At 45.9% G+C, this 14,719-nt stretch overlaps 1 protein-coding gene across 8 annotated transcripts in view; it reads right to left on the bottom strand.

The window, feature by feature from the left end:
• MYO7A (myosin VIIA) overlaps positions 1 to 14,719 on the bottom strand; it is a 109,433-nt gene that overhangs the window by 84,703 nt on the left and 10,011 nt on the right. For all 8 annotated transcript variants that reach the window (XM_068930697.1, XM_068930692.1, XM_068930694.1 and 5 more), the window contains exon 2: positions 5,080 to 5,137. In XM_068930697.1, coding sequence (XP_068786798.1) covers positions 5,080 to 5,097 — 18 coding nt within the window. In that variant the 5' untranslated portion in view covers positions 5,098 to 5,137. The remainder of the gene's footprint in view (positions 1 to 5,079; positions 5,138 to 14,719) is intronic.

Consider the following 14,719-nt stretch of genomic DNA (forward strand, 5'->3'; position numbering starts at 1 on the left):
AAAGTCTTAAATTATTCAGTATTTACAAGAAAGGGAACCCAAACAGTGCACTTATATTTTGCTTTTTATAATACCATGATTACAGATGAGCCCTGAGAAGACCAATAACATTTGTTTTCTCCCCTGCCTCTTCTTTCTTTCCATCAAAACATATAGCACAATGAATCACTTAGAGATGCAAAGCTGAATGCATATTATTCAGTATCACCCCAGGAGAGAATAATGTGTGTCAGCTCCAGGTAAAAATGGCGCTTGCAGAGCTCAGCTAGGCAATGTTTGTGAATGAATCACAAGATTTCAAAATCACAGCTTTACAATTCTTTCTCCCAGGAAGGGAAAACATCTCTTGGAGCATCAGCCTCAGTTTCTGTAAATGCAGGCGATCGCGAGATCTACCCCTGTTCGCTAATGAGCTACACAAATCCCTCTCACCTGCAGCAGTATGTGCATTTCTGGTTTTAGGAAACAGAAGTTAAACCAGAGCAGGGGCAGAGAGGGCTACCAGGGCCATCAGAGGACTGGAAAGTTGTTTTATGGGGAAAAAAGATTTGGTCTGATTTTGGTCAAACTGAAGGCTGGGAGAGAACGTGTTTGCTCTCTATAGGCACGTCGGCGAAATGGCGAGAAGGGGAAAGGATGATTTTAGCTAAAAGCCAGTTTTGGCACAAGGACAGCTAGCTATGGAGAAGCCACAAATAAATTGAGAGAGAACAGACATGAACATATCAAGGACATTTCCTGTCCGTGCAGGACTTGCTCTGTGGGATTTAAAGCTGAAACAGTACTGGGTGTTGATACAAGGTCTGGATCAACCAGCTCACCAGACTGCAGCACACCTTGGTTCTCTGCCACTTTCCCCTTGCTTTCCCACACCCCTAGCTGTTTTATACTCATTATATCATGCTGCAAACCCAGAAGGGACTCTAATCCCATTTGCCATGTGTCAGGAGAGGCCCTTCTCTTCATCAGGGGACCTGTGCATCACTAGAAATGAGCAAAGGAATGCAGCCTCCCCCTTCAGAGGAAACCCTTAGAAGATCACCGACTGGGAAGGTTGAAGAAGAGATTCCCAAAGAAAACATCAGCTATTTTGTGTATTTCTTAATACTGTTCTTCAACCGTATCTAAACTATTACTAATAGTTTACGGTAAACTATTACCATAAACTACACTCTCAGTCAAAATGGGACTCCAGACATGTTCAAACACCTAAATATCAATATAGGCAAAGGAATCCTTGCAGAGGCCTTCATGGCATTGTCATTTCTCTGCTTTGCACGTTTAAGGCTCAGTCCTATGTCTTATGCTCAAAGCAATAGCAGAGAGCGATGCAGACTCTACAGAAAGGACTTCTCCAGGGGAAGCACGAGGTCTCCTATTGCCCTCCGGGAGCCAACTGCCAGGAGCGCTGAGCTGTGGTTTCTGGCCAAGGCTTTGGTCCTGAAGAGCTTAAGTCTAGTTGAAGACAACTTCCTCTATGTATGTTTTGTGCTGATGTCAAACTAAATAATGGTTTTGTAGCTGCAGGCATTTCCACAGTAGCTGATCCCTCCAGGCCTTCATTTCTGCCTGGCTTTTGGTTTTGTTTATCTGGATAGCTTAGGTCACTGCTGTTTCTTTTCAAACCTAATTCTGCTCCCTTTCCTTGTTCAGGAGCAGGTTGAGAGGCCACTAGAACTGGGAGAAACACTTAACAACAAGAACTGTCTTCACATGGTCTGGACATCGTCAGGAGACCAGAGCAACACAGGTGCAATCTTCTGCCACGTCTAGCTGAGAGACTGAATTTCAGAGGACGAATGAGTTCGGTCTTGTATGAAAGTCCCTGATTTCTGTGAGCTTGTTTTATTCTTCAGCAGATAAATGTTTTTGGTTTCCCTTGGTATGGCCCAGCAGCAGGAAATTTGCAGCACTGGGACGCCCTAGCTTTTAAGGGCAGGTTACACTGGGGTTGCCTACATGAATAAGAAGATGGAATTGGCAAAAACAGCCACGCGGCAAGCAGCAGACTTTTGCTGTTTGCCATCGGTACAGCTGTGGCCTCGGCAAAACCCTCTCCCTGGAGCAGCGATGCACCGCTCCACACACAACACAGCGAGGCCGTGTGCTTATCTGCGGTACAGGCCACCACACCCTGCTGGCCTCGATTCCAGCTCTAAAAACGTCCGTCCCTGCTTAAAATGAAAGGCAGAGCGTGCGGGAAAGAGCTGCTGCTGCGCTGTGGAGCCAGATGAATTTGTCGGGCTGCCAAGCCAGGAATTTAGGAAGCCCTCCTTTTTCTTCTTCCCTTTCTTTGTGCGTTGCAATGAACTTGCCATGAGTAATTTGCTAGTGACTAAAGCTGATAAGTTTGGCTCCCTGCAGGCCCTGCTGAGGAACAATATTGCCTTTTCTTCTAATTTACTGAGTGGAAGGTGCAGGGAAAAAAAAAAAACAAGCAGGAGCCCAGGGCAGTTTCTCCTCCTTGCTCAGGGCCATGCGCTCGGACCACTTGGCTGCCCCAGAGCCAAGTCTTTAAGGAAGATCCCATCAGGAAATGTGTTGATGGGAGAGTGGTGCAATGCTACAAGTTTGTCAGAGAGTCCTCAGTTTATTTAAACAACAGGAAATCCAAACTGTAGGAGCCAAAAGCTCCTCGCTGTCCCAGGTGATGATTTGCTCTTCTGGTTGATCTTGTTGGAGAAAGGTTTCAGGGGAACGGGGATGGGAGGGAAGGACGATGAACATGTTTTGCACATTCAGGAATGAAAAAAAAAGAAAAGCCAGAGGAAAAGATCTTTGGAAAGTCATACCGATCACTATAGCTAGTTAGGCAGCCTCAGGAGCAGCACAGATGCATTTCTAAAATCTTTCAGCAAAAGCTAAAGGGGGAAACACTGATATATGGCTGCTATTTGCAATTAAGCACCACCATAAACAGCAACTCTCTGGACCGCAGAGAGCAAAGTGGATCAAATGTGACTCAGACTGGACCCTTAGATAGGGTAAACTGGCATGAAGTGGCCTCAAAAAAAGGGAAAGAAATGACCTTAAAAAGAGCCTGTAACGGCAAACAGCCAGGCAGCCTCCTGCATTTCAGTGTAGAGGTTCTTTGCTCACTTTACCCATGCTTCAGACAGACATTTGTAATAAGCACTCAATTCTACGCAAACTTATTTGCTTGTTATTTGCCAGCAAAAAGCTGCTGAGAGTCTGAAACTGCAGGGAGATTTCAGTCTCAGAAATACCAAGAATAGCAAGAAATGGAAGAGCTTTTTGAAAATTGCAAGTCTTGTTGGAGGACTAGAGTTTTTCCTGTTTAATAAGAGGAAGATTTAATCCAAATTAATGTACCGAATGTTGTTGATTAACTTCTGAGGAGTTGACTCGGGGATTCCTTATATGCTTCTGACACCCAGCCCTTACAAACTGAGACTTCTGCATGGAAATCAACTGAACAAGTATCAGCTCTGAAGAGCACTGTAAAAGCCTGAATGTGCACGCTGGAGACAAATCCCAGACTAGATCCTTGGGACGAGCTAATTATTGCCAATGCAGAAGGATTGGATGGAATAAAGCGCCTTGGTGACCTACTGGAGCTATTACTGCCTTTGGCTGTTTACTTGTCCCCTCTGCTGTAAGCTACTGCTACGATAGCAGAGGTGGCAGGGGAAAGTATTTATGTGCCTGTACCTCAGCTCTCAGTTCATGGTCGGGTCTGCCTAAATGCCAAGCACCTAATTTAGTCGGGCTGCCCTTTTCTGTAGACAAAGCAAAGAGACATCTCCATGAAGGAGATTCATCCTGTCCTAAGACAGATGGGAAGGAAATGACTTCAGAAACATCCTGCCTCCATGTGTGGACAAGACACCTGGTTCTAGGACAACTAGGAAGATGATCTATTTGCTTAAAGCTCTGAGGAGGGCACATTTAGACTAATACAGCAGACTGTGAACTAGTGACTGAACCGCCAAGGGGGTAACCTGCAGTGGAGAGACATTACAGGCAGCCTAGAGTGACAACATCCTAAACTATTGTAGCCAGAATTATTAGAGAGTATTTCTTAGAGCCCCAGCTGCTATTCTGAACTTTCAATCAGCATTTGATTTCCACATCCATTTTCCCTTGCATCACAAACTTCATTGGTCAGAGTCTATGACATGGGGCCAATGCCTCTCAGTCTTGGAAGGATTTCCTTATCTAGCCTAGCGAAGAACAGTCTGTTTTTGGTGGGCCGCAGATTCCTGATAGGTCCATGTGGTGCTGTCAAAAGCATTTCAGTTGCTCCATGAGCTTGTCGGCATTCCTACCCTGCCCAAAGCTATGCTCAGCTCTTCTTTAAACCGGGACAAAGTACCTCCATGTGGCTTCAGCGATTCAACACATTCTGCCTGGTTGCAGCCAAAAGCAGAAGATTTGCCAAGTCAGACGCTGAGCTGAATCAAAACTGTTGCGTGGATTCACTTCACCACCTCCATGCCTGACCGTCCAGACACATTTGAGTCCCAGCCCGCACCTCCAACGCAGGACGCATGGAAGCGCTATCAGCCCTCCCCAAGTTAGAGGTAGCAACGAGGTGACTCAGAGGCAGAGAGAGAAAGAGCAATGTTACGCCTAGAAGCTGGCAAAACACTGCAAGATCAAGCCCTAAATCAATACCCCAGACTTTCCATACGACTTAACTTCTCTGTTCTTTTTAAATAGGCAAAATGGCTCAATTTTACACAGCCATAGCAGCATTGTTACTGGAAATCAACAAATCAGTTCTAGATTACGCCATCCTTCAGGCAGGGAAACGCTGTTTTATTCTTCTGTATATCCAGGACTCACATGCAGCTCCTGGGCCATCCCAGATGAGAAAATAGAAGCAGAACATTGCACGAGGTTAATCTGGGCTGCACAAACAGAGCAATGATTTCCTCTAAGCCAATCAAGGATTAAGGCTAATGAGTATCTCTGTATCTTGTAATAGTCCTTTTAGAGAAATAGAATAGGATAAAAATAGCCTGACTTGACCCTTCCCCCAAAAAAGACTTTTATTAGTCATTGAGGTGACATGGTAAAATTCGAAACACTAAAAGAGAGGAACGCTTATCTTACCTGTCGTAGAATGACCATGGTTCCTATATAAACACATCAGCAATCACCAGGAATGGACCTAAAACAAAAAACAAGTTGGCAATTAATGGACCAATACCGTGACTCACAGACCCTACCTCAAGGACAGTCCCAACCCTAAAGGGATAGATTCAATCCCTAGATGTGGAGGGAAGCTAGGAGCACTTAAGTAACAGATGCAACCCCCAATGCTTTCGTAATATTAATTCCAGACAGTGAGAGATAATCCTCTAATACATCCAGATTAATACCTGCACAGTGATGAATGAGACAGGTGCTGGAAGTTGTTTTCACAAGTAATATTTTGTAAACTGAGCCTTATAAAATTATCCAAAGATTAATGTAGCAAAGAGACTGATGCTGACTTATTATCTGTATCGCCAGATCCCATGGTACAACCTAATGCACATGAAGAAGGGCTGACCTGTCCTCATAGTTCACAAGACTGCACGGATTGATAATCTTTCTATCAAAACTGCTTTCAGGAGGGGAAGGAAAAGATCAACCTCTCCACATTTTGAAATGGAAAATACTTTCTTCTTCTCAAAGTATCTGTCTTCCTTATAAAAATAGTATTTGATAATAATAATAAAAAAAAAAAAATTAAAGTATGTGTATCTAGAAAAGTATACCTAGAAAGGTACATTGAAATGGTATAAGAAAGACTCTTGTATATGATTATAGGCCTGATAAGGCATTTCTTAAAGCTGAAGGAAGGTCCCATTGGCATCAGTGGTGCAGACAAGTGCCTATGTGTTGTACTGCAAATTTCCAAGCAATTCAGAATGAGTGATGCTCAGATATAGGTTATATCCGTGTTACATGCTGCAGTCCTGTGAAACTATCCTTGGGGCTGACAGAGCCAAAGCACAACTAGTAGCTGAGTTAGACTGAGTATTTCTACACTCTGATCCTGCTCGTTGTGTTAATCTATCTTTGTGAGATTTACAGCTATATTTCATATGGGAAAGTCCCATGCTGCTCAAGGGATTGTGCTTGCTGGTGCGCGGTATCACTTTATGATGCTGCCAACATTAAATGGGATTTGTTCGTAGGAGGAAAAAAATACTTTCAAAGAACTGAATTTCTGCAGCTCTTAATCTCCAAGTCATTCTTATATGTGTGACCACATAGCCATCAGTCATTGTTAAATTCACGATGCAGAACATTTTGTATTATAGTAAAGAATCTCGTGACTTAAAAAAAACAGGTAAAAAGGCCTACTTTCTTAGAACTACATCTCCCATGAGACGCTGGGGATGTGAAGGCTAACGAAAGATAATCTTGCAGGACACAAGACATTTCCCTTCCTGATGACAAATCAGTCCAGACCAGTCATACACAAAATTAAATACTTCGCTTCACTTTTCAGACAGTTGTTTTTTTTTTTGTTTGGTTCCCCCCCTCAAAAGACAACATTTCTTAGGGGGGCTGGGGAGAACGGTAATGTCTTTTCACCTCCCTCAGCCACCTCTAGGTGAGACATCCCAAGGAGGCACACAACAGAGGAAAGACTCAGGCTTACAAAAACGTCAGTGTTTATCTCCTGTGTCAGCATCCCAACACACTTTTCTCAGGGCATGGAAATTAAACCCCCTGCACCGCAGGCAGCAACTGCTCTCACCCCAGTCAGTAAACTAGGACTTAGCTATGTCTTTCGTGCTGACATCGCTGGCTGACTTTTCTAGCGCTTCCCAGCTACTGCGGGAAACACAGATGTTCCCATTTGAGCTAGCAGAGCTTAAATTTGAGGGAGGAGCAATCAGCCAGGGTCCAGCTCCGTGCTACCTCCAAACAAGGCTGTGTGGGGCAGAAAAGGCAGCTGTCTGGGTGTGAGCCCTGGGTACCTAACACCACACCATGTTGGTGATGTAGATACATCTGTCAGATGAAAGCCATCTGAGAATCCTTCCCCCTCCTAGCCAGAGTCGAGGCACTTATTTTGAGAAACCAAGCCATGAAGTTAGGCAAGCCAAAACTGTAAGACACCCTTCGGACCTGGGTTTCCTCCCCTTCTCTGCCTGTTGTGCACCAGTGCTGCCCATTCCAATTTCCTTCCAGAAAGGCAAGGCACTGGTTCTCCATACTTGTGCTTGCAGTTTGTCCTGGTAGCTGAAGACCCCAGGGCAAAGAAGCCCCTGCCTGTTAACTACCCTTGCAGAGCATCTTTCAGCTCGATAGCTTTCACCCGTTCTACAAGCTGGCATATGAGCAATGCCTTCATCATCGAAAGACGCCACCAAACAGGCAGCACACAACCCTACCAACCCTCATGCTTCCCTGAACCTGGGACCAAGCAAGGAAGGATTTATTCCCACATGTGGCATGCAAATAGATTGCAAAGACTCAGCAGCATTTCACGTCATTCCCCTTTTCCTTGTCATGCCACCTGCAACATATCTACGTTCTTACTAGGCACATGTTTGAGGGCAGATAGCTACCCCACTGAAAGTGGTAGGAGTTTGCCATCTTAGTGCCTTGAAGACCTGCCCTGTGGTGCCTTCATCACATCATGGAAACCATCCAGCTGATGAAACTAACTACATGATCTCTTTGCACTACCCATCTTTCCTCTCCCTGGAGAAGGTGTCCTAAAAGCAGCAAATGCATCACTGTTCTTCAGAAAACCACACCAGGCAAGTTAGACAACTTTTGGTCACTGATCGCATTTAAGGAATTAAGTTCGTTTTCTCAAGAAGATAGACGACCGGTGGAAAATCATCCCTCGTCTAATATCTGAAAGGCTGTTAGGCAGTTCCTAATTGTCAGTATGAATTTTCTCTGTAGCATATTGAATTATTCCACTTCCCCTTAAATCACATGGGTTGAAAATAACCTCCTAATGCTCCCAGCAGTGAACCCTGAGACAGACTGCCTAGGGGTGCTGAGGAGTCATATCCACTGGGAATAGTGAAATCCCCTCTTGGCTCAGAGGAGGTGCCAGGTGGGTTGTTGTTGAGAGGTCCATCTCACATCCGTTATATGATGATTGCGGGGGCAGTGTTGAACACAGGGTAGGGTAGCTGATTGGCTGTACAAGTTCCTTGGTTGAGGGATATCTGCTAGGGACAAATCATATTGTAGCTCCTTGCCTCAGTTTCCCTCTCCATGAAACAGGAATCTCACCCAGTAGGTGAGCTCCTAAGTATTCCAGTCATTATCGCTTTCCACATTAATCAGCCAAGTGGCCTCTTTTGCCCCACTGGGTCTCTGCATTGCAAAAACCACGTGTAGGGAATCTCTTTTGCAGAGGCTGGGCTAGAGCCAGAGGTTCAGGTCTCAGAACCGCTGCTTTGGCCTTTCATCCTCCTGCTGCTGGAACAAAGCACAGCTCCCCTGGCCCCCAGCATTCAGATTACACTGTGCACAGGGGTCCTGCTTAGCATGACTCCTGGGGACGCTGACTAGGTGATGTGCCAGGTTTCAAACGGTATTTAGATACGCAGTTTTGCTTTAGATAGGACTTTGGTACCCAGAGCTGGTTGCTTTTTTATACCCCTTGGTCTAGCCTTCAGCCCAAGCTCTTGTTCAGTGCTCTGTCAGTCCCCTTGCGATGCTGTTGCAAGGGCTGCCATATATAACCGGCAGCCTGCTTTCCCCGCAGCTTGCTCAGCAGGGAAATCCCAAATGAGGAGGGCAGGGAATGTAGCTAACTGTCCTCCCTGCTCTTCTTCCCACAGGGATCAGTAAGAAGGATTGGGATTGTCTGAGCACCAGGGAGACCAGCTGCCTGCTAATTCATGGGGGCCCTGATGAAACAAACCAGCCATCTGGACCCTACTGTCCTTGATCCTCAGTCCCACAGCCAGCAGAGCAGTGGGAGGTTTGTTATAGACAACCTAGCGCTGACCATGCAAGGCCTAGCTTTGCCATGTGCATCTACTTTGGGATATAATCAGGCAGTCAGGGGTGATACTGGTTTGCAAGTGGACTGGTGCACTGCAATGTGGCAGGAAGGCAGAGAAGAAGGCAAGCAGATGTTCACTGTGAAGTGCCAGCAGCTATACAAAACGTTTGCTAGTAATGTTGGCAATTCCAGACACAAAGTGTGAAAACACTGGATTTGGAAGTATCTCAGCATCCCACCACACCTGGGAGCCAGGGAATGCAACAGGACTAGGGCATGCTGGCAGGATGGTGCTGGGTGGTTCATTCTGGCCCCTATGAGACCTAGGTCCTTCTCTGCCTCCCCAGGCTGGGTGACAAATATCCTTCTCCAGCACAATGGCGGTTTCATGCTTCTTTGGTGACAGAGCTGGTTTCTGAAGTCCCTGTGCTTACCCACCAACCACTCATTCCCACCCCTGTCTCCTATGTGAGGGTGTGCAAGTGCTTGTGACATGTGAAATGATCCAGGCTAAACAAAAAGTACCACGCCCCCCTCCCAAATCACTCACACATAAAACAAGAGCACAAAGGCATCCTTCTGGGAAGCCTGTTGCTTGTAAACCTGGTTCATTTTGCAGCCCTCTGAGCATCACAAGCCAAGCATCATCCGGACTGAGCTGTCACAGCTGAAGGGACCTGTGGGGTGGGCCGAATGGGCTAAAAGCCCTTTTAAACTAGATCTGGAGGCAGAGACGTGTGGTGTGAAACTGCATGCTAGCTCCTCACTGATCTGTGACTGCAAACAGTGGCCTCCAGAGGCCAAGGGGTGCTTCAATAGGTGGTCTCCACTATAGTGACTTCCTCCATGGCTTCCTTACTGGTTCTGAAGAGGTCCCAGATACAAGGGCAAAGGGAACCCAACAGAGAACAGGAGAAATCCTGAGGCACCTGGATGAACGAAGCTATTGCCATGCAGTTACAAAGAAGGTGGTTGCTATTCCAATCTGTTTAACTGGCATTTCTGTGCTCCCTGTTGGCACTTCAGGACTGGTTTCCCACCACATGACCAGCCATACTGCTTGGGGGGATTGGTCTGTTGCCCTAATCCTCCACAGCACGTGCTAATGAAGCACCGGTTAGAAGAAATTCAGATATTTCATTCTAAGTGCAAATTCTGTTCTTTTTTCCTGAAGCTCCATGTCTCCCATGATTTACCTGTCTGCAAATGCAGTGAAAAAACAAATAATTAATGTAAGGGAGATGTGCACTGACATTCAGTGGCAGCCTGTCTCCTGCTCACTCACCTTCATGTAAAGCCTGTCTTTCGGGGAACATCCTAGGCACTTAGCAGCATGCAATGACAAAGAGAAATGACTGTTCGCTCACTGCCTTAGACCTACTTCACTTTACTGACAGAAGTGTAATGTACCACATTAGCTCAACAAAGAGATTGAACACATCGATGCTCTCTGCATGTTGCTACTTTCACCTTCTGCCCTCCAGCAAGGGGTCTGAGAAGGATTAAAGATTTTGCAATGTGTCTTGCTGTTCATCTGAGAAATGATGAATGAAAAGAAGGTCAGACCTACATCCAAGTGCCTTTGACCTTACTGAAAGATTTTCACTGAACTAAACGCTCAGACTCTCACAGGAAAAGCTTCAGACCACCTGTCACGGTTTTTGAGCCCATCTTGGATGAACCGTAGGTGCTTCTAATCTCCTGCCATCCAGTACTGCTGGGGACACCCCCTTCTCCTTGGGCTTTAGCCCTCGATCTTGCTTTCTGCATAGAAGACCAGTCCTCCCATCCACTCAAGTGCACACACAAAACTATGTGAAGGCTGGCTGTCCAGGACCTGCTGAAGAGTGTGTAATTTGGGTTCAAACCCACCTCAGCTGAGGAAAGCCTAGGATTTGGCTCTCCCTAGATGAGCCTTTAGGTACTGGGCTGTTGCTTCAAACATGAGCATCGCCCCTGCCTGGGCTTTGAACTGAAACGTCTATGACGTAATCCACTTAGACCTTCCTCTCCCGTAGCACAGTTATCTTCATGCTCAGAGGGACTCACAGCAAGAGGAGATAACCAGTTTTTACTCCTCCAGTGCAGATTCCGTGGATAGCAAAACTCCGTCTTTTGGTTTTTTTCTCTCTCATCTTGTTTAATGGGTGAAAAGGTGCACTTCCGTTAAAGGCTACAGTTTTACCCTTAACTGCGGTGGCAACAGGAATTCGCCCAGCGTATTTGCTGATCTTTCCACACACAGGATGGAATTCCCTGCATTTTTGCAAGTGAGTAAACAACGAGAGTTAAAACTTGTCTCGTGACGGAGGTGTGGGTACAAGGTGAACACCACCTGGCCAGTAAGCTACCTATCACCTTGCTGAGAAAGTCCTCTTGTTTATGTCTTAATTGCTGCCTCCACATGAATAGATCAGCTTGAGGTCATGCTGACAGGTTGCATGAGGAATGTGAGGAAATCATTGCCTCAGCAAGAGAGGTCACAACACCAATAAGCTGCAGAAAACATTAGAATTAACCATCTCATGTGATCAGTGCATCCACGACACAGACTATTTGCAGACTCTGCGTGCCCTAGAAGGTGGCACGGAGCATGTTTTCCTGGAAAGACACTGATCCATATTCACTGCAACTCAAGAAAAGTCTTTTCTATAGCTCTTTGAGCAGATCTTGAGTGGCCGTCAAATTTACAGTGAACACAATAATGCTGGTATCAGGAGGCAGAGGAATAGCTGTTTTGAACACTGTTAAGAGATGTATTTTGGTGCAGAGAACTATCTCCCCTTCCATTGCGGGTTGACCCGCATGGTTAACTGAGGGAAAAAGAGAGGAGAGATTCAAGTGGCGTTGCAAGCTGACAGGTAAAACTATATGCAATAGTGAGGGCTGAAGATCCTTCGTGAAGCCCTGGATACTCAGAAAGGCTCCTCATATCTCTTCAGTCATGAATGCAATACCATGCAACTAAACAAGAGTCTGACTGAGAGAACTGTTTTAGGGAATCTACAGATTTTTCTCTAGCTACTTACACAGAGTTCAATGTTACAGTGATGACAGCCACGTGATTAGTTACTAATAAGATCTGAGGGAACCCCAGCTGTGCTTCTCTTTCTGGTGGGTGGATGCTGTTCCCAGGGAAGACCTGGCAGGCTTTTACAAAAAGAGGTGTTCCAGTCATCCTGCAGAAAGCAAGTCTGGGATCTCCAGACCCAGAAACTTCCAGCTACTGGAAGTAAACAAGAGAGGTCATCTTTACATGGAAGAACACAGCCAACCTGCTAATCAACTACCCAAATGACTAAAGGGAGAAAGGACTACAGGCACCAAGCCGGCTTTAAAAATAGACCAGGATGGGAGTAGTCTTGACAGATTAGATTCATGGCTGCTTTGCATTTCTGCACAGTAGCTTTTTCCACGCGAGTAGCTCAAGGAAGAAAAAAGTGCAAGGCTCATGCAAACTGCAGGCTGTAATTCTGCAAGTGCAACTGAAACCCAGAGAAATTATTCTCATACCTGGAAACCATCAATAAATAGGGTGTAATCTGCTCAGCATGAAGCGACAGAGAGATATTAGCAGTTGTGTAGTAGGTAGAGTTTCCAGCCAAAGACCTTAGTATCCAGACTGAGGGCCTGATTTTCAACAGACAAGGCAGAACTGAAAGCTTCTAAAAATCTGGCCTCAGCCGGAAAACTGAGCACTTAATGTGTGTCCTGAGCTCTTCTCATCAGTAAGCTTGACTATGGATCAGCTAAAAAGATAAATACAGTTGTTTTTCTTCTGACCCAGACAAAGGAAGTCAACGGCCAGACCCCCAGTAGTGTGAACTGCCTGAGAGACGACTGACTTCAGTGCAGCTATGCTGATTTCCACCAGCTGAGAATCAGGGTGCCATGAAATACCGAGGTGGTCATATCTCTGGGGGCTGAGTGTCAAGAATTTTAAAAGGCAGCAAGTGAAAGGAATGTGATCATCTGTGCCTTCCTCCGCCAGGAGCTGCAGCATTAATCACAGCCCGCGATTACAGCTCCAGGCTGTACCATCCTGTTCATCCTCGCGAAGCATGCACCATCTTCAGTCTTACCCGAACGCCTGCTCTGGGTAGGAGGGTGGGCAAAGTGAACGTGGAGGCTCAAATCCAGCCACAGGATCTCAGAGTTTGTTTGGTGCTCTGCGTGCCAGTACCATTCTCCTAAAAGAGCTACTCAAACTCTTGTATTTCAGACTAGGACAAGTCAGACAATTTCCAAATGAGGCTTACATCATATGAGTCTTTAGCTGTATTGAGGGTGTAAGAGTGCAACACACTGTGAGTTAACACTACATCTTCATAGCATGTGTCTCATAGTATTAAAGGAAACGAAACTAATTCAAAAAACGCTGCAGGTATTAGGATGTGATTTTAAACAGAGCTCAAGACAAAAGAAGGAGCTTCCCAAAAGCCAGGAGTCCTGTTCTGTGATGCACTTACTACCTAGGAATGGTGCAAAGCAATGCCTGACCATTTATTTGCCTCCTCCTGACCACGTGCACAGATCACAACAGGGCTTGGAGCTAATACCAGTGTCAACAGGGTTTATTCAAGCGGACTACTCTGGGGACCATGGATGCAAGAGAAAAGCGTGCAGCGCCTAGTTCGTCAGTACACAGCTCTGCTGTGGCTTTCTGCTCCAAATCAGCGCACATCTTCCCCTCTCCAGTGACAGTGTTGTCACTTAATTTATTTTGTTGTTATCTGTTTCATTTTATGCTCCAAGTGCCATCTGACACCCAAAATGGTATTCATCTGTTCAGATGCAAACACTGCATTTAGTCAAGTCACACGAGATTACCTCTATACCTATTCAGACAAACAGGTACTCTCAAGGCCCGATTCACTTAATCTGTTGGAGAAGTCCGTCCAGGGCAGTTATTTCTCTCAACTGACTCCAGAGAAAAACTGAGGTGACTGGTTTCATTTGGATGTCCTCTCCTTTCTCCCAGCCCTGTGCCCACTGCTCAGTGGAGAAAATGTCAAAGGGCCACTTAGTGGTCCCTATAGGATGGATTTGCACAAGCAACCACTCGAAGGGCCTTGGTGGCAGCACCATTGAGAGAAACATCTCATTTGTATGACTACAGCCTACATTAGGGCAAGAAACCACAGTGGCCACCCTCCTTTAGAAAGCTGAAATATCCATATGTAGCGTCTGTTCACCTGAGAGCAGTCAGAAGACTGGCATCAATTTTTCAAGCCTCCCACAGGAAGTTCAATAGATTTGCCCTGCATTCAATCCTTCCTAAAAGCTCAGCAGGTAGAGAAGCTGAACAAAAGACCTGACGTTTTCACCGTCCCTGTGCTTTCACGAAGCTAGAGCAGAACAATGCATCATAGCGGCATCTGATCCCAGCTCGCCACAGAGCACTTTGCACAGCCTCCTAAGGACGGCAATTTTCTTTTGTGCACCAACCTCCACCAGCAACTGAGTATTTTACAATAGCCACAATAATTAAACAAATAAAGTATCCTTTTGCAAGGCATTCAGGTGTAACTTCAGCATAACCCAGACCTGGCAGACTGAACTGATCTCAGCTAAATGCTGCACTTGCGGACGGGATAAAGGACGCTTGCAGTCTGTTTTCACCTCTTCTTTACTCTGGGGCACAGCTAAGACCCTAGGTGAATTACCAGTCCTACTAGGATAGGCCTACATGGTGCCTGGCACACGATGAAAACAAACTAGGAATGGAGACTATATTTGAAATTGAGGGTGATTCAGCAAATGAACATGCTCTCA

Source organism: Struthio camelus, chromosome 1, assembly GCF_040807025.1.
Source record: "Struthio camelus isolate bStrCam1 chromosome 1, bStrCam1.hap1, whole genome shotgun sequence".
Classification (NCBI taxonomy): Eukaryota; Metazoa; Chordata; class Aves; order Struthioniformes; family Struthionidae; genus Struthio; species Struthio camelus.